This window comes from Balaenoptera musculus, chromosome 10, assembly GCF_009873245.2.
Source record: "Balaenoptera musculus isolate JJ_BM4_2016_0621 chromosome 10, mBalMus1.pri.v3, whole genome shotgun sequence".
NCBI classification, from domain to species: Eukaryota; Metazoa; Chordata; class Mammalia; order Artiodactyla; family Balaenopteridae; genus Balaenoptera; species Balaenoptera musculus.
The window spans coordinates 73,742,525-73,761,782 of record NC_045794.1 but is presented as its reverse complement, the minus strand read 5'-3'; the positions used below and the strand labels follow the sequence as shown (position 1 = coordinate 73,761,782).

The 19,258-nt window shown below is 42.3% G+C and overlaps 1 protein-coding gene across 3 annotated transcripts in view; it reads left to right on the top strand.

The window, feature by feature from the left end:
• Positions 1-19,258, top strand: part of POC1B (POC1 centriolar protein B) — a 107,215-nt gene that overhangs the window by 13,591 nt on the left and 74,366 nt on the right. For all 3 annotated transcript variants that reach the window (XM_036866292.1, XM_036866293.1, XM_036866291.1), the window contains exons 3-4: positions 7,876-8,047; positions 12,338-12,517. In XM_036866292.1, coding sequence (XP_036722187.1) covers positions 7,876-8,047; positions 12,338-12,517 — 352 coding nt within the window. The remainder of the gene's footprint in view (positions 1-7,875; positions 8,048-12,337; positions 12,518-19,258) is intronic.

Below are 19,258 nucleotides of genomic sequence, written 5' to 3'. Positions count from 1 at the left end.
TGGCTTTCTCCCCGGGGGCACTCTTCCTGCTGCACAGCAGAGGTAGAGCAAAGCGGAGCAGACAGCCTGGCTGAGCTGAGGCAGCAGAGGTCTTAGTTCTTCTGGCTGTGTATGGGCTGAATGCGTGTGGCAGGGTTCCTGAGAAGCTGCTGCTGAGTGGGGTATGTGGCCTCAGATGTCTGTGGGGCCTGCTGCAGTTTTGGCTGAGGTGCAAGTTGAGAGAGTGTGAGGTCTAGCGGAGATCCCTTCCTGCCAGGCTGGAAGAGGAATGGTGATCCCAGTGACCATGCTGGGCTAGAGAGCTCCAGCTCTAGCTCAGACAAAGGGGAGATCTTGCCCACCACCTCAGGCGAGACGCCAGGGAGGCCAGGCCTTAGGCATCAGGACCACATCTGAAATAAAGGGCATGCCCGAAAACTAAATTTAAAACTGAAGTAGATTCGCTCTAACAAAGAATAAAACCAAGCCTGGCAAGATCAAAAGGAGTAAAACTGCACCCTAAACTCTAGTTAGTAGCACCGCTTTTTGCAGGGGTGTGGGTTAGTGATTCTGAAACCGTTTGCCTGCTCTAGACTTGAACAAAAATATATTGAGTGTAATGTGAGCCAGGTTTTTTACTGTGGGGGAAGAGAGTTATAAATGTAAGAAGAGGGAGGGCTGGAATGTATTCGGGGCGGTTAGATTGAATTAGAGTTATCAATATGAACTCATGGTTTTTAATATCTTTATCTTCATTTCTACATATTGATAGATACAGCTTTCTATTTATATCTAATTTCTTAGTTCTGCCTGCTGAGATTTCTGTTTATATCTTATTTCTTAGTTCTGTTAGCTGTCACAACAGTAGCAATGAGCAAACATAGTTTCCAGATCTTGGTTTCTAAACACCACTCTCTATTAAGAGGAATCAGAGCTTCTTGGGGAGAAAAGACCTATTCCAGGGCTGGAGCAGGGAAAGTACATCTTGGAACATCTTGTAATTCTAGAAGTAAGGAAGTACTCAGAATGATGGACACATATCAGAAGGACACAGAGGCCAGCTTTAAGGGGCTCTTACTAGCCAAATCTGGAACAATATGAGTCAAAATAAATAATGATAGCTTTGGATTATAACCCACTGAGTAAAATAATCTTGAGTTCACACTGATATAAACAAGTATTTGAATAAGTAGATAAGTGGAGAAAAAGAGAAGATTCTTCCTTAAAATAACAAATTAACAAACAATTAATTAATTAAACATCAATTAGTAAATCATAGAAAGGATAATGGGTTGGAAAATCATTGAAGGATGCTAAAATTAGTGGGTGATGGACTTCCCTGGTGGCACAGTGGTTAAGAATCCGCCCGCCAATGCAGGAGACACGGGTTCAAGCCCTGGTCCAGGAGGATCCCACATGCCGCGGAGCAACAAAGCCAGTGTGCCGCAACTACCGAAGCCCACGTGCCTAGAGCCCATGCTCCGCAACAAGAGAAGCCACCGCAATGAGAAGCCCGCGTACTGCAACGAAGAGTAGCCCCCAGTCTCCGCGACTAGAGAAAGCCCTCTCACAGCAACAAAGACCCTATGCAGCCAAAATAAATAAATTAATTAAAAAAAAATAAAATTAGTGGGTGACAGATTATTAAGAAAGAAGATATTTATATAGTTTACAGTATCTCCCAACAAAATACTAACTAATTACAAAGGGGAAAAATACTAACTTTACAAGGCAAAAACTACCTAAACCAAGTGATCAAAGTTAATCTCACCAATACTGGGACAGATATCAAGCATACCCTGATATCATGCACTGATAAGGGCACAACATAATTTTTGTGGTGTTCTTGTCAAAAGTGTATATCGTGAATCTAATGACAAGGAAACAACAGGAAAAAACAAACTCATTAGAAAAGAGACCAGATTTGTGATTACCAGAGGCAGTAGTGAGGGAAGGGGAATTTGGATGGAGGTGGTCAGAAGGTACAAGCCTCCAGATGTAAGGGAAATAAGCACTAGGGGTGTATAAATATCACTGACACTGCTGTACGTTGTATATAAAAGCTGTTAAGAGAGCAAACTCTAAGAGTTCTCATCATGAGGAAAAAAATTTTTTTCCCTATTTCTTTACTGGATCTATATGAGATGGTGGACGTTCACTAAACTTATTGTTGTCATCACTTGATGTGTGTAAGTCAAATCATTATGCTGTACACCTTAAACTCATACAGTGTGGTATGTCAATTATATCTCAATAAAAATGGAAGAAAAATGTAAAATAATCCAGAAAAAAAGTGATTTGACACACACATTTGCTTAAGCACATGGGAGGATACTCGAGAAAATGAGTATCCTCTCTCCTATGTGCTTAAACAAATATGGTAACTATGCCTCTAGGAAGGGAAACCAGGTAGCCAAGGGCTGGAAGGAAATTTGGTAAGTACTCTTGTAATACTAGAATTCTGCGTCATATACATGTATTACCATTAGAAAAGATAAGATAATTTAACAACAAATGCAATAATTGGGAGGCAGTACCATCTCTTTCCAGAAAAAGGTATTCCTCGCAAAGCAAACCTCCAGTTAACTGTAGCGGATTTTGGTTGAATCAATGAGAGAGCTCGGGTTGAGGAAAGAAAGTTGTTGCTGCTTAAGGTGACACAATAGCTGTTGGCCTTTTGGACATTATGGAGAGCAAGCCATTAGTATGCTCTTTGTTGCCACCTCCAGAGACCTGACACTGGCCTAGGTGATTGTGGACTTTGTTCTTTCTTTTGTCCTAATGAGGATTGCTTGAAACAATAGATTATTGTTATAAAATATAAATACTTTTTTTTTTTAATGGGTAGATTTACTAGTTAAATTTTTAACTTCCTCCCTTTGATAGTTTATCTTAAAATAGATGAGTCAGATGACGATTAGGTACAACTTTGACATTTTAAATGATGTGGTAATGTTTATAGAGGGTGTGGTTCACTAGAAATGTATGAAAGCAAATTCCAGGTTGACACTGTATAGCATTGACACCAATAATCAAACACCTTTTATTATCGTGGTATTAGGGTTTGGTGGGGCAGGGTTAAGGAAGTAAGGAGGGAAATTCAGGGTTGGTTTTTATAGTTTCCAATAAGAATGCATTCATGGGCTTTTTGTAGATTGTTAGTCTTTTCTTCTGTTTTCTTGAAATTTGGAAGAAAATGTAGAGTGTACCCTGAGCCACACAGTTGTAATTGGGACATCCCTGCTTCTAGTGTTTCATAATTATTAGGGCTTGGAAATGCCACCTTGCTGTAAGGATTGGCTGTCCTTTAAACCATGCGTTCATCCTGCCCTCTCATCACTTCTCTTTAGCGGGCCCCAGGCTGATAATAGCCAAGTGTTGCTTTAATGTGGGTATGTAGCCATCAACTCTAAATTTATGATTTTTGAGCATCCACTCTGCTTAAGATGTCCTTTTCCTTTTCTGACAAAATATGTAAAGGCTCAAGTCCTGTGGCACCTTCTCAGTTAAGTGTCACGTTCTTATTCCTCTGGCTCTGCCCTCTGCCCTTCTCCCCCTCCCCCGCCCATGCCACCCCCAATCAATTGTTGCTTCGCCATGATCCTATAATAACATTTTTTCTGGTCCTTGTCATATTGAACGTTAGTGACCCTGTAAACCTTCAATGAGTTCATGGATCAATTGTGTATATTAACTCTCTCCACTGCCTCCCTCCCATTTTCTCCTCAACCCACACCATTCCAGCTTTGATCCCACCACTTCACTGAAACAATTCTTGTTGCCAAGCCAACGTTTGATCCTCGGGCCTAGGGCTGGCTTCTTGGGCAAATGACCTGTATCGTTGCGCAGGTCCCATACTTGGTTTAATGCCCTGCTGTCATGGTCTTGAAATTCTTAATGATTTCCTACAAGGGTCCCCACATTTACACTGGACCCCCCAAATTATGTAGCTGGTCGTGTTCAGGCCTGATCTTAGCCAGGTCTCTTCAAAGCACTTGACACAGCCTGTCAGCCTCTTGGAACACATCCTGAATTCCTGGACACCACAGTCTCCTTGGCCCCTCCCACTCCATTTATGGCTCCTTCCTGTCTCTTCCTTCTCTCCAGGTTAAGTATCTGCACCTTCTTCTTCATCTAGACTCACTGCCTGAGTGATCCCATCCAGTTTCCAGTCTTTAATGTATTATCTACACTGTTGCTGCTGACAGCAACAAAAATTAAAACGACAGTAATAATAGCTACATTTGAGCGTTTTCTGTGTGCCAGGCATGTCTTCTGAGTGTTATTTCACTTAATACTTTAAACGCCTTAATCTCATTAAATCTCTCTAAGATTCACCTGGGTACGCACGCCAAAAGCTGGGCACCTTTGTTTCTTTTCTTTCTTTCCCCCTCACATCTAATGTGTTTGCAAGCCTTGTGGACTCCGTCTTTATGATGTATCTAGGTTTTGACTGCTTCTACCATTTCCACAGCCTTCAGCCTAGTCCAGACCACCACCTTCTGGCCGGATTATTGCAATAGCCTCCTGATTGATTTCCTTCTTCCCGCTGTGTGTACTCCACACAACAGCCAGAGTGAGATTTTTTGTTCGTTTCGTCTAAACATTTTATTAAAGTGTAAGATGTGTACCAAAATTGGACAGCTTGCTGAATTTCCACAACTGTGACATGCCCATTTTGCCAACATCCAGAGTAAGAAGCCCTCATGTGCTCCCTTCTAGCCACTATCCTCCCTCCCTGCCACACACATGATCTCTATGCTGACTCCTAACTCCATAGATTAGTTTTGCTTCTTCTTGAACTTCATATAAATGAAATTTAATTACACGTTAGGTACACAGTATGAATATACCACAATTTATGTATCTGTTTGACTTTGATGGGCAGTTGGGTTTCTAGTTTTGGTCTTCTTTGAATAGTACTTCCGCAAACATTATTGTACATGTCTTCTGCTAAACATGCATAAGAATTTCTGTAGGTATATACCTAGGAGTCAAATTCTGAGTCAGATGGTAAGTGTACATTCAGCTTCAACAGATTTCAAAACAATTTTCCAAGGGTGCTTAAAACGACCAGCATTATTTGAGAGCTCCACTTGTTACACATACTCACCAAGATTTGGTACTATTTATCTCTCTTATTGTAGCCATTCTAATGAGAGTGTGGTGATATCTTATTGTGGTTTTAATTTGCACTTTCCTAGTGACTAATGGATTTGAGCACCTTTAAATATGTTCATCGACCATTTGCATAGCCTCCTTTATGAAGTGCCTGTTTAAGCCCTTTGCCTATGTATTTGCCTATCGTATTTTCCTGACTTTCCTTATTGATTTGTAGGACTCTTTATATATTCTTTATTATATGTTGGATAAATGTATTGTAAATATCTTTTTCCTCTCTGTGGCTTGTGTTTTCACTTGCTTGGCGGTATCTTTCAATGAACAAAATTTCTTAATTTTAGTGTAGTACAAATTATCATTCTTTTCTTTTAGTAATTTTAGTAATTTAGTCATTTTCAGGTATTATCTAAGCAATCATTGCCTACCCCAGTGGCCATGAAGATATTCCCCTAAGTTCTCTTCTAAAAGCTTATTGTTTTACCGATCACATTTAGATCTGCAATCCATGCGGAATTACTTTTGTGTACAGTATGAAGTGTAGAAGTCAAGGTACGTTTTTTTTCCTTGTGAATACCCAGTTGACCCAACATCATTTTTGCAAAGATGATCCTTTCCTCACTGTCAGAGTGGCAGTTTTCTTAAGTCAGATCACAAGATCCTCCCGCTTATAATCCTTCAGCGGCTGAGAACTAAATACACACCTCTCACCGTGGCTCCTTGCTGGCATCAGCTTCTCTCTGGGCTCCCACCCCTTGTTCTCTTTTTCTCCCCTTCCCTGTGGACATGCTGGTCTCCTTGCTGCTCCTCAGGTTGGCAAGTGCATTGCTGTCTCAGGCCCTCGCACGTGGAGTCCTCCTGCCCAGAGTGCTCTTTCTTCACGTCTTAGCCTGGATCACTCCTCATTTCACCCGTGTCTCTGCTCGAATGTCTCTTCCTTGGAAAGGACCACTAACTACCCCATATAACATTAAGAATATGGTCAAAAGGTATAAGCTTCCACTTATAAGTACTAGGGATGTAATGTACAACATGATTAATATAATTAACACTGCTGTATGTTATATGTGAAAGTTAAGAGAGTAAATCTTAGAAGAGTTCTCATCACAGGGAAAAACATTTTTTTTTCTTTTTCTTTAATGAGAAATATGAAATGATGAATGTTCACTAAACCTATAGTGTAATCATTTCATGATGTATATCTCAAACCTGGAAGAAAAAGAAGAGTAAATAATATATAAAAGTCCTCTGAACATGTACGATATTATAATCTAATGAACCATCTCCTGCTCTATTGTGATTCCTTGAGGGCGAGAGATTGTGTCTTACTCCCTTTTGTAGCTCTTGTTTGTAGCATAATACCTTAGAACTCAAATAGAGTCCCCAATATAATGCATATGATAATTCATTGTTTTCCCTATTTTGTCCACATTAGCCCCAGATATTTCAAACCCTGATTTATTTAATAATTTGATGAGCTGTAATGGAATATCAACTTTTTGTACTTTTAAAAAAAGGGGGTAGTATACAGCTTATAAACTCACTTTAACTATTTTACATGGAAACATTGCATAGGCCAAGTCCAGATGAATTTTATCTATGGCTAAGGAACTTAGAAGGTTTTCAGTGACTTTATATTTCTCTTCTAACAGTAATACTAATTGTATTTCAAGTTTATAAAGTTGTATTTTTTCTAAACATTCTACAATCTAGACTTAGTGATTCTCATTGACCTGGTTCCTCTCACTGGGGCTATTTTGGGGCTACATGAATATATAAAATTTGGTTTTAGGGCAAGAGTTAGATCTATCTTTCATTTGTTTATTTCTTCATTCCTTGTTTAAGGCATTTATTTCCACTATTGATTTCGTTTGTTTTCCTTAAAGCCTTAAGTTAATGTCTGAAACACATGATTCTTTTATTAATTGTAGAATGTCATAACAGAGCAAAAAGTGTGTTTTAAGATTACCTTATCTAGCTATAAAAAGACATTACTGGTCAATTAACAGAACTGGAAAACGGTAGATTAAAGTACTGTCACTGGTAAATTTTCTGAAGTTGATTACAGTGCTATTGGTATGTAAAAGAATATCTTTATTCTTAGAAAAATACACGTAAGTATTTAGGAATAAAGGTGCCATGATGATGAATTTACTTACCCCAAAATCGCTTAGGAAAAAAAAATTGTGTGTTTGTATGTGCGCACGCACATACATGCTTGTGTACAGAAAAAGAGTGAGCACAGGAGCAAATTATAAACCAAATGGGGCAAAATAGTAACAGGTGGATCTGTTAAAGGGTATATTAATGTTCTTTATACTATTATTATGACTGCTCTGTAACTGTGAAGTTATCTCTGCATAAACAGTTTAAAGAAATCATTCTTATCCAGCCCTCTCAGGAAAAGCATTCAGTCTTATGACACAAAGATTAAGTTACTTTCGCAGTCAACCTGAGAGAGACAGAACTGCCTCCTAGTCCTGTGTCTCTGTTGTATTGTGCTGCCTTCTTCTAGTAAATAGTCATTGAGTTCTAACCAAATACAGGGGCCAATAATCCTGCTCTGTGGCTACATAGGACACAGCCAAGCTTGCATATTAGTGATGTGGCTTTGGGTTTCTTTTACAAATGTTTTTGCCATTACTTGGTCTGTCTTACAACCTCCAGGCCCCTCTGTTACCTGGACGTCTTGTTGTTAGATATGCTGCCCATTGTAACGAGACATGCCTACATTTGTGTTTTAACACACAGTGGTTTTGTTCTTCTATTTCTTAATAGCTACTGGTTCTTGGGATACGTTTCTCATGCTATGGAGTTTCAAGCCGCAAGCTAGAGCTTTCAGATATGTGGGTCACAAGGACGTTGTAACCAGCGTGCAGTTTTCTCCACTTGGAAACTTACTGGCATCTGCTTCACGAGACAGGACCGTTAGACTCTGGATTCCTGATAAGTAAGAGAAACAAACACTTGTTATGCTCTGGATTTAGAAATGTGAAAGAAAACTGGAGGCAGGCTGTTCCTTGTGCCCTTCTTGGAATGCCTACACCCCCAGTTACCTGCACATCTTTAGTCTGAGTCACAAACAAGGTGTACTGCCCTTGTCGTAAAGTCAAACTATTTCATACCATTTTTTCCTCATCTTTAACTCATAATTGTGTCTTCTGTTTGAAAACTATTTCTAACCATGGAAATATGCTTAATATGTCTTAAGGTTTTCTTGGGGTGGGGGGGTGGTGGTTAGGAAGGGTGATGGTTATCAATCCCTTTATAAATCTGATGTAAGCTTTAGATCGTCTCCCCAGAGAGATTTACCTCAGCCTGTCTAACCAAGATTTTACAGTTTATTAACCTACAACCACCCATCGTGGATCCTTGAGGGGACTTTGAACCTCTATTAAAAACCCCGGCGCTAGCTATTCTTTGATGCATATCATTCATTTGGGCTCCAGAATTTTCTTGTTAAAGAGAATTCCTGACAAATGTATAAACCCCATTGCATTTGTGCACAGTCCTATCCTGTCATAGCAAACCTCTCTATAAGAGGTTTTTTAAATCCTAGCTGATAGCCCATCTGTTTTAAGCAATTATTGAGCCTTGATTATTTTAAAAGTTTTTAAACTCAATTATAAAGAATTTCAAGCATACATGAAAACAGAATGGGTAACGTGACAACTCCCTCCCCATATAACCATCCCCCATATCCAACAGTTATCAGTGTTCTGTCAATCTTGTTTTTTCTCTTCCCCTGTTGCCACACACCTTTTTTTTTTCTTTTCTGGAATACGTATTTTTAGAACAAATCCCACACATCATATCATTTCCTCCATAAATACTTCGGATAATAAGAAACGAGTGTTTTCCTTCACTCTGTTGTGGCAGGATTTGATTTGTGGTACGTGCCTGAAGAGGCTCAGGCACTCGCAAATGAATGAAAGTTCCAGGGGCATTTCCCTGCCAGTGGGCACTTTTTTCCTGCCACTACCCAAAGGATCTCCATACTGAGAAATCTGCACATTATCTCGAGGTAGCAAACACTACTGAGGAGAAGTGACATATTGTGACACTGCAGATGGCAATGTAGAGGGAATTGTAAGGACAAGAGGCTGATTTGGGGTCCAAAAGTGAAAGCATTTTTTAAAATCCTTCACTTTAGGAATTTAGGACTAGTGCTTTGTTATTTTCAGCGCAGCCTCAGTCTCCCATCACTAATTCAGGGAAATCTCAGTAAACTGCACAAGGGTAGATGAGCTAAAAGCACACTGAATCATTAACTTGTACTGGCTAATCTAAGTACAACAATTAGGCTTGTGTAGACACGTCTAGTTCCTCTTCCTAAGTCAGATCATAGTGGGGCCAGGGCAATAGTGGGTCATGGCAATGAGAAGGAAACTGATTAACCAGTTACCTATTGCTGCATAACAGTCCTCAAAACTTAGTAGCTTAAATCAATAACTATCATTTCTCACAATTTTACGGGTTGTCCGGATGACTCCTCTGCCCCATGGATGTTGGCTCCTACTCACGCAGCTTCATTAAGCTGGCAGCTGGGCTGGCAGGTCCAATGCCTCCCTCATACACCTGTGGCCTTGGTGCCGGCTATTGGCTGGGGCACCTTGGTCCTCCATATGCCCTTTCTCCAGCTCTATATGGACTTCCTTACAGCATGGCAGCTGGGTTCTAGGATGGTAAAAGCCGAAGCTGCTAGACTTTTTAAAGGCTGGTCCTGAAACGTACACAGTATGTATCCCTTCTGCCACATTCTATTGGTCAAAGTAAGTCACAGCACCAGCCGAGATTCAAAGGGAGGAGAAATTGATGGATTCCACCTCCCATGGGGAGGAGTGGCGTGTGTGCACAGGGGTGAGGGGAGTTGTGGGCAGCCAGATGAGCAGACACCAGAGCTGGTGACCGGAAGGCTAAGGAAGAATAGTAGGAGCGAGTTCGGAGGCAGGTCTGGCCTGGCGTTCGTCACAGTCGGCAGTCAAGAGAATTTGGGCAGAAAGGGCAGGTAAATGTGTGGGAGGTGGAAAGTCTGTGTTAAGGCCACGTGAGGAACTAGAAACCAGTTAGGCACCAGCACAACAAACACTAGGCACTCTTATCTCGGTTTCCTATACGCTTCCTGTTGAGACCGGATCTGGATCTGGCAGTTGGGCCAGCCTATAGCCGAGAGGAGCGGCTTTTAGAAAGAATGCAAGCAGGAAAGCCTCCTGCAGTACGGAGTGCAGAGTAAAGATCAGGGCAGACTTCGATGATACCAACTGTCTCTTGGCTTCCTGGTCATAGCAGATGCCAAGTCTTTTCTTTGTTTTCTCTAGGGCTTATACTTAAAATCAGGCCATACTGTACTCCTGACTCCTACTCAAAGAACTTTCCCTTGAAACCTCACTGAACTAGTCCCTGAATGCTCCCTCCTGTTTTTTTTTAAATATTGATTTTAATTATTCTTGGTTTGTCATACATCAGGTGATGGAGATGTATGACAACGTCACCTCTGCCTTCTACAGGCCACGGGAAGGGAAAGCCAGGATGGATCTAAGAACCTTTAAGTATTGACTCTTCCCAGCAGAATTCAACAAAATGTACTGAGTCCTTTTTCCGTGCCTGACATTGTGCTAGATGCTGGTCTTTCAGACATGAATAAGTCATCTTTCCTGTCCTCAAAAAATTACTGCCTAATAGGAGAGAAACAGGACTATTTTAAAACAAAAATTACTGTATAATGTAATAAGCAAAATAGATATAATAGAAAGGGAACAATTAAGCCTGTCTGGGTTGGTCAAGGGGGCTTTGCTGGTAGGGGAAAGTAGTCAGGCTAAGAAAGCTGTAAGTACAAAGCCAGAGGTGTGTTTGAAGCAGTGAGACTGTCGTAAGAGTACAAAGGTCAGTACAGTGGCAGGATGTCTCACCAAAGAGCTTGGGTGTTGTACTTTTTCTTGGAGAGCAGCCCGTGACACGTTTACACTGGGATTTACACGCTTAGAATTATACATTTAGCAAGGCTGTAAGCACAGTATGTAGGTGACTGGAGGGAGGTAAAAGATTAGAACAGGGAGACCAGTTAAGAGGCTTTTGCAGTAATCTAGGTGAAGGATATTGAGGGTATGTATATCTACCTTAATGCAAGCATAGCCGGGATGGAAAGAAGAGGAGGGATTCAAAAGATATTTAGGAGGTGATAGCAATCTCACTATCACTAAATAGGTTTGCTGACCTGTCGGATGTTGGGGAGGAGGGGGAGGACCTGAGTGTAACTTCCAGTCTTCTGCAAATTCTGCTGCCTGATCTTCTTCAAACACTTGTGGTGATTTTTCCCATAAGGCATCACCTGTATAAATATGACTTTCTGAATGGAAAAATTGCTAAGTCTAAATGTAGTATAAAGTGAAAGTATCTTGGGAACTTGGAAACGCTGACACAAAGTAGCATTTCCCAAATGTCACCATTTAACTCCAGCGCTGTCTACTAGCCTACCCCTAATTATGTCAACATTTTTCCTGCTGCTTCTCCTTAAATGCCACACATTATTTTCTCCATCTGTTTTTCCTATTCTCTTTTTCCCACCCTAGCCAAGAAAAAAAAAAAAGTATCTGAAATTTCAAGGTGTTGAGAACTGAAGGGTCAATATGTTATTACCATTTATCTTTTGTTTTGCTTGTGAATGTAAGATTGGGCTCAGGGGTGAGCAAGGCCTTAGGTATACCTCAGGATCTCATTCGCATTGCTGGTGGGTGAAAGCAGGAAAGTCAGATCACCCAGGGACATTCTGTATAGCGGCAAGTGACATAGGGGACATCTCCTCCTTCCCAAGCCGGACTGCCATTCCACACAATTTCCACGTGAGCCCAGTTTGAAAACCCTACCTTAGAGCTCTTCACTTAATGAATCTTCGGTTTTCTAGGTTGCAGTTTATTTAAACTGTATGTTGCTCTCTCTAGAGGAACAACAGGAACTTAAAATGCATGGTAGAGATTTGTTCAAAATATCATTCTGTAGCTTCCAATTAAAGCAAAGTCAGCAAATGCATTTCAGGGTGGGGACCGCTAGGTTCTCACTTGTTTAGTGTCAGCTGTGACTTTAACTAACAGAACCAGCTTGGAGCAGTGTCGATGAAGAGTACAGTACAACACAGCCTTTTCACACTTCTGTCAGTTTTTACAACAAACTGTTTTATATGTTTCAAAGTCTGTATACTGATAATTAAATCAAATGTTATAAATATTAAACTGTTTGTCTCCAGGAGAGGGAAATCCTCTGAATTTAAAGCTCACACAGCTCCAGTTAGAAGTGTGGACTTTTCAGCCGATGGCCAGTTTCTTGCTACAGCTTCTGAAGACAAATCTATCAAAGTATGGAACATGTATCGCCAGCGCTTCTTATATTCTTTGTACCGACACACACACTGGGTTCGCTGTGCCAAGTAAGTGCAAAGTTTCACAGTAAGGTTTCCACATTTTTTTTTCCTGCTGTAGTCCATGTTTTACCCCCCCAACTCCCAGAAAAGGAGATTGAGGGCAAATTCATTCATTCATTCATTCATTTGTTCATTCATTCAGCAAATATTTATTGTGTGCTTGCTATGTGCCAGGAACAACAGTAAACAAAATAGTCAAAAACCGCTGCTCTCATGAAGCTTATATTCTGGGGAGGGGAGACAGACAATAAACAAACAGGAAACTAGATATGGTAGGTCAGATGGTGGTAAGTGCTATGGAGAAAAACAGAGCTAGATGGGAAGGGGGGCTGCCAGTTTAAACAGGGTGTTCAGCGACTGCTCCCAGAGAGGGTGGCCTTTGAGCAGAGGGAGGGCAGGGAGTGAGGGTTGAAGATGTTTGGGAAAGGAAAGTCCGCGTGGAGGAAGCAGGAGTGAAGGCCCTCAGGCGGGAGCTGGGTGGCTGTGTGAGGACAAGAAGGCAGGGGTGGCCAAGAGTGCGGGGAAGCCGGGGAACAGCCCTGACGGGCACGCTGAGTAGATGCGCCATTGGAGCATGTTCGTCTCTCTGACTTACAGCTTACTGGGACCCCTCTGACCACTGCGTGGAGAGTAGACTGTCAGAAGTCAGGGCAGAGCCCGGAGGTGCAGGCTGTTGCAGTGGTTCTCATCCTGGTTTGGTCCAGGGTAGTGGCCGTGGAGATTTCGAGAAGTGGTTGGATTTTGGATAATCTATCCAGTTGACCCTTGAACAACACAGGTTTGAGCTGCAGGGGTCCACTTATACATGCATTTTTTTCAATAGTGTCGATAAATACTAGTGTACTTCACAAACCAAGGTTGGTTGAATCCACAGTTGTGGAACCGTGAATACGGAGGAACCTTGGATTCCAAGGGCAAACTAAGTTACACATGGATTTTTGACTCTGTGGAGCATTGGTGCCCCAACCCCCGTGTTGCTCAAGGGTCAGCTGTAGTTTGAAGTTACAACCAAAAGTACTTGCTGTCATGTTGGATGTGACGAGAAAGAGAGAAACCAAGAATGACTCCAATATCTTTGGCAACAGTCTGTTGGGACAAGTGCTGTTGTGTTATTAAGGTCTGCTAACAGCCGCGGAGCCCTCTATTCCTAAGACACAATGCTACAGTACTTAAAATCCGTATCTCCTTTCCCCTTCGGAACTGGCCAGGGAGGGAGGAAAGGGCTGTTGTTCTAAATTCCCCATTTTACAGATGAGGAAACTAAGTTTCAGACTTAGAGTTAGAGCTCATCTAGCTGAAAGTGACAGAAACCCATTCTTTTTCACTTCTCAAGGTGGTTTTGTTGGCTGTTTGATAACCTTGGAGCTGGAAGGAGAGACCAGAACGAGGGACTCCAATGCTGTTAGCTCTCTCTAGGCCTCTCTACATGCCAGCTTTACTCTCTGAGAATCCCTAAGCTTTGAGAGGAAACTCTAAGCTTTGAGAGGAAAAGCTTCTCCTAGCTCCAGTTAGAAAAGCACCCGGGGGTGACTCTGGCCCAGCTAGGACCCTGTACCCATCCCTTCACCAGGCAGTGAGACACTGTGATTGTTCAAATTTATCCAGGCACCCAACTGAGACAAGCTACCCTGGCTGGGGAGGAGGGGTCATACCAACCATGTTCTCTGGTGATGGAGAGAGAGGAGAGTTCTCACAAGAAGGGGGCTGGTACAGAGGTAATCAGTGGGGGAAACTGTGAACCCTGTGGTCACCTGGATTTGTGCCCACCGTATGACATAACATGCCAGGTGTCCCCAGCTAGGATGTGGTGGAGTGAGCATATGAGCCCAGCTCTCTCTGTCTTGCCTTACAGTCCAAACTCTTAACCCTTGTTATGCTCTCTGGGGGGCATTATTGCCCAGGAGGTGTTGATTATAATTTATGGTAATGAGTCTAAGCAGACTAAAAAAGGATAGAAGATCATATTTTTAGTCAATAGTTTTGTTTTGTTTTGTTTTCCTTCTAAAGGGCTTAGCTACTTTTGTCTCTGGCCATCTTAGTATTATTTTCTATATATGCCATATATCTGTGTGGTTACAAATATATAGATTCAAATCCCAGCCCCACCACTTACTAGCTGTATGACCTTTGGGGAAATTATCTGATTTCTCATGCCTCAGTTTTCTTATCTGTAAAATTAGGATGATAGGGCTTCCCTGGTGGCGCAGTGGTTGAGAATCTGCCTGCCAATGCAGGGGACACGGGTTCGCGTCCTGGTCTGGGAAGATCCCACATGCCGCAGAGCAACTAGGCCCGTGAGCCACAACTACTAAGCCTGCGCGTCTGGAGCCTGTGCTCCGCAACAAGAGAGGCCGCGATAGTGAGAGGCCCGCGCACCGCGATGAAGAGTGGCCCCCACTTGCCACAACTAGAGAAAGCCCTAGCACAGAAACGAAGACCCAACATAGCAATCAATCAATCAATCAATCAATAAATCTTTAAAAAAAAAAAAAATTAGGATGATAATAGTAACCTGCCACTTAGGTTGTCATGGTATTTAAATGAGTAAATTTAAAAGCCCACATACTAATCAGTAGATAAATCTTAGCCATCATCCCCATCACCATCATTGGACATCTCATTCTTATTTAATTTTTACATGTATTATGTAACTTGAATTGATAATTTTTCCCCACCTAAGGAGGTGGCACGTGTTATGGTCCCAAGAGGCTGGTCAAATCATTTGTATTTATTTATGAAATGATATTGTAAATAAGAGGAGGCAGAGATCTATTATCTAGTGGTTGGGGCCTGGAGAGCAGAGGTATAGGTGGCAGGGCCGGGTGCTAGGAAGGGTCATTTAGCTCCCACTATGTGCCAACTCTGGATATGTTCGGTAAAGAGACTGATTTCTGTTACTTTCATCAGGGAGCTCAACATAAGCAAAAGCACTGAATATTGATTTAACTAATCAAGACAGAATGTGTCCTCTGTATTCTGACTAATAATAAGAGCTATTTTTTATCCACTGTGACCTATGTATCTCTGTTTCCTTTCAAAAAGAATTTAAAGTGGTTTATAATAACTGACATACCTATGTATACATCAGTCATTGGAGGGAACGGAAAGACAGTTCTATCTAGAACCACGTAACCTGGGTTAGTCCAGTTTTGGCATGAGGTGTAGCCTGAGTTTCCTGAAGCCCAGGTATTAATGGAATGATGGAGGCTGACATATTTTCATTTTCTAATAACAAGAAGGAATCCTATCAAGTTGTTCAGATAAGAGAAAATTTTTCCTGGAGTAGATTCTAGGAAATACTTTATTCCTTGCCCTTGTATTGAATTATCTATGTATAATATAAATGTTAAAAAGAAAAAAAGGTAACGCTAATGTAAGATAGAACTTACGAAAGGTTGAAAGATCGCCAGTAATGTGAAATTTTCGTCATCAAAACATTCCTTTAATAAGCATAGCCCCCAATACGAGCCACATGTCTGTGCTGGGTGTTAAGTATGGAGAGATGAAAGACACCATCTTAGCCTCAAGGAGCTTTTGTAATTCAAGGGAAAGAAAAAAGATATAAATAATTATAAAAGGGTGTGTCCTTTGGGAAAATGATATACATGAGGAGGGAGTGTGCGAGTGGAGCACTGAACTAGGCTTGTGTGAGGAAAAGTCAAAAGAGACATTGTGGGCCCCTAACTGGGGGGGGGGGGGTCAGGGGGAGGAGAAGAGGAGGGAGTGGCGAATCATCGGCCGGGAAGCGGGTGGCAGACCTCCCAGAGGGAATCAGCGGGAGCGAGCGCCGTGGCTGAGAGAGTGTGCTGCTGTCAGCTACTCAGCTGTGGCCGTGCTCAGGAAATGAGGTGGGGTGAGGTGGAGGAGGAGACGGAAAGGCTCAGGGTCCTGGATGATGTGAAAAGACTTTGGACTTCATCCTACAGGTGATACGGAGACACCAGAGAGCTTGGAATCTGGAAGAAGCATGATCTGAGCTCTTCTTTATTAATTGGTCTATCCTACTGCCATGACTTTGCGTTTAGAGGGTTGGCATGAGATAGTCCAAGATTCCTGTGCCCACATGTAGCACCTTGTTACCCTCGGGCATGTTTCAGTTCACGGCTCTCTGCCTCTGTGGAAAGTGAGGGTGTTGAGGCTCCTCCAAGTGGACTGTTGCGAGGATAAGAAATACAAGTTGACAGCGTTTGGGATTGAGTGACGCCGCAGGGCTGCCATTCCTCCAGCTGAGCGCCATCGGCTAGGGTGAAACTCAGGGAGTGGGGGGAGCCTTTGAAAATGTTGTTTTTCCTTAAATCAAGAGAAGGAAGCCATGGTGGAACTTTGCGCTTTGCCTAGCATCATTCCCCGTTTTCTGGTAGTAGTGCCCACATTTTCCCTGAGGAGCCAGCCCTCCCCGACGGTCCCTCTATGTGCTGTGGTGGCCCTGTCTCCAGTCCAGCAGGAGGCTCAGCTCAGGTTTGCCATCCGGGACAGAGCATCTGCCTTCCTACAGGAGAGAGTGAGCCTTGTTAGAACTGTAGGCCTTTGTTGTGGGATTGCTATCTTGAGGCTTATTTAAACCTGAACTGCTGAGGGACGCCGTGCCCAAAATACTGACCTAAGAATGATGCTGGTTCTTTCAGAGGAGAGTGGAGCTGTGAGAGGAAGACAGAAATTGTTGTCTGATTACATGGTGTGGTTTCTGGGTACAGCCATGCCTGGAATTATTAGTGTGGGTGGGGAGGGGCCGGAGAGGGAGACAGAGACCTGAGCCTTAAAATATTTCTTTTCACTCTTTTTTTTAAAAGGCACTTTCCATAGGAAGTGATAGTGAAGGAGAGTTTTGGAAAAGTGGGATTGATCCTTGCATCCAGTCATGTGCACTCGTGATTCCTGTTTTATCTCCATCCCCAACACGGCCTTAGTTTTCAGCATCATTATCCCTTGTGGAGACTTTTGCAATAAACTCCTAAATGTTTTCCATGACTCCAGATTGGCACTTATTCCCTCCTTCCCCTACTGCCTCCAAAGAGACTTTTGTGAAATGCAAATCTGACTGTGCTCTTCCTCAGGTTAAAGCCACTCGGTGACTGCTGTCCGGGCACACTTGTCCTGCCATATCTGCTCTGCCTTCCTGTTACAAGCTCGCCTTTCTTTCCTTTTCACCATTCACCTTATTGCAGCTACACAAGGTTCCCCAAGTCTGCGATGCTCTGTTATGTTCTGTGCCCCTTCACATGTTGCCTGCCATACCTGGAATGCCCCCAATTCCACCCTCCCTTCACCAGCCTGCTTTGCATCTCTTCCTCTAAGAAGTGTTTCCGACTCTCCCAGGCGGAGCCTGTTATGATTCCTTTATGCCACCACATTACCCTGTTAATGAGGTCTGTTTGCCAGTTTAGGCCTCACTTCCCTATGAGAGTTGGAATTACAAGTATTTTATTCATTGTGTATTCTCATGCCAGGGACCATTCTAAATTCTGTAAATACCGCAGAAAGTAAAACAGACAAAATTCCTACTGTCACGGAACTCCTTCTATCAAAAGGAGACAGACAATAACCAAATATACTAGTGATATGTGCTCTGCAGAAAAGTGCTGTAGGGTAACAGGACAGAGAGTGACGGGGATGGGAGGTGCTCTTCTACATATGGTGGCCAGGGAAGGCAGCTCTATTAAGGTGACATGGACTGAAGTGGAGCTACTAATAAGGTGGGTATCAGGGGAGAGTGTTCAATTTAGAGCCAGGTACAGTGTGAGAGACACTGCAGAGTGTTAGTTATAGGGTGAGGAAGGCTCAGAGGAGTTGTGTAAAAATGTGGGTTGAATGAATCAATGAAAGGTTGACCGCTAATGTGCAGGTGGCTTTGGTGGGAGTTTTCATGGGCTTCTTCAGGGAAGAGTCATTTTTGTGGATTTTTTTATACCAAGTTCAGGAGTACTATACATGCATGTTATGCATGAGGAATATTTATGTGGCTTCACTACTTTTTCGTTTTGTTTTATTTTTGATCAAATTGATAATTTTTATACTCTGCACACCTGGTCTTAATGGAATGCCTTTATTTTGCTGGTACCTTGTGGATCTGAGGGATTTACTTACTTACTTACTTACTTACTTACTTATTTATTTATTTATTTATTTATTTATTTTTCAATCAGTTGTTTTCTTACTATTTGGAGTGAGTGATTCCTGTGGAATTCTGCAGAGGCCTCTCTGGAGGAATGTTCTTTGATAACAAATTTGGCTAAATTTAATGAATAAAGATTTCATCTTTTGGCCAGCTTTCCATATATGTGCTCGACAACATGAGTTCTTTCTCACACATTTATTATCATTCTTTTTCTTGTCTCCTCTTAATGCAGATGGAGACCAAGAGAGTTGGGAGGGCCTAACTGACCACTCAGGCCCGGCCTCTCAGTGTTTGTGCAGCTTCCTGTGAGAGCTTTGCCTTGATGGGGTCGTTCTAGTCTAGGACTTTCTTCTAAATGTCTGAAGGATCAGAAGTTCTGTTTTGGCCCGAGGTGAGAAGGCTTAGGGGGAACTAAGTCAGGCTTAATAAATGGAGGAGAGTCTGAAACAGAAGCCAAATTTACAATTTATTTACAGTGACAACGCTAACTTTCAGAGGGGCTAGGGCATTTGCATGCCTCAGTCAGGGCCTTCTTCCTCTGTCAACAAAGTCAGAATAAGGGCTCAGTGGGCCCTGGAACTAAGGCAAGAAAGTTTGTTGAAAAAAATCTTGATGGATCGTTTTTTCAGGTT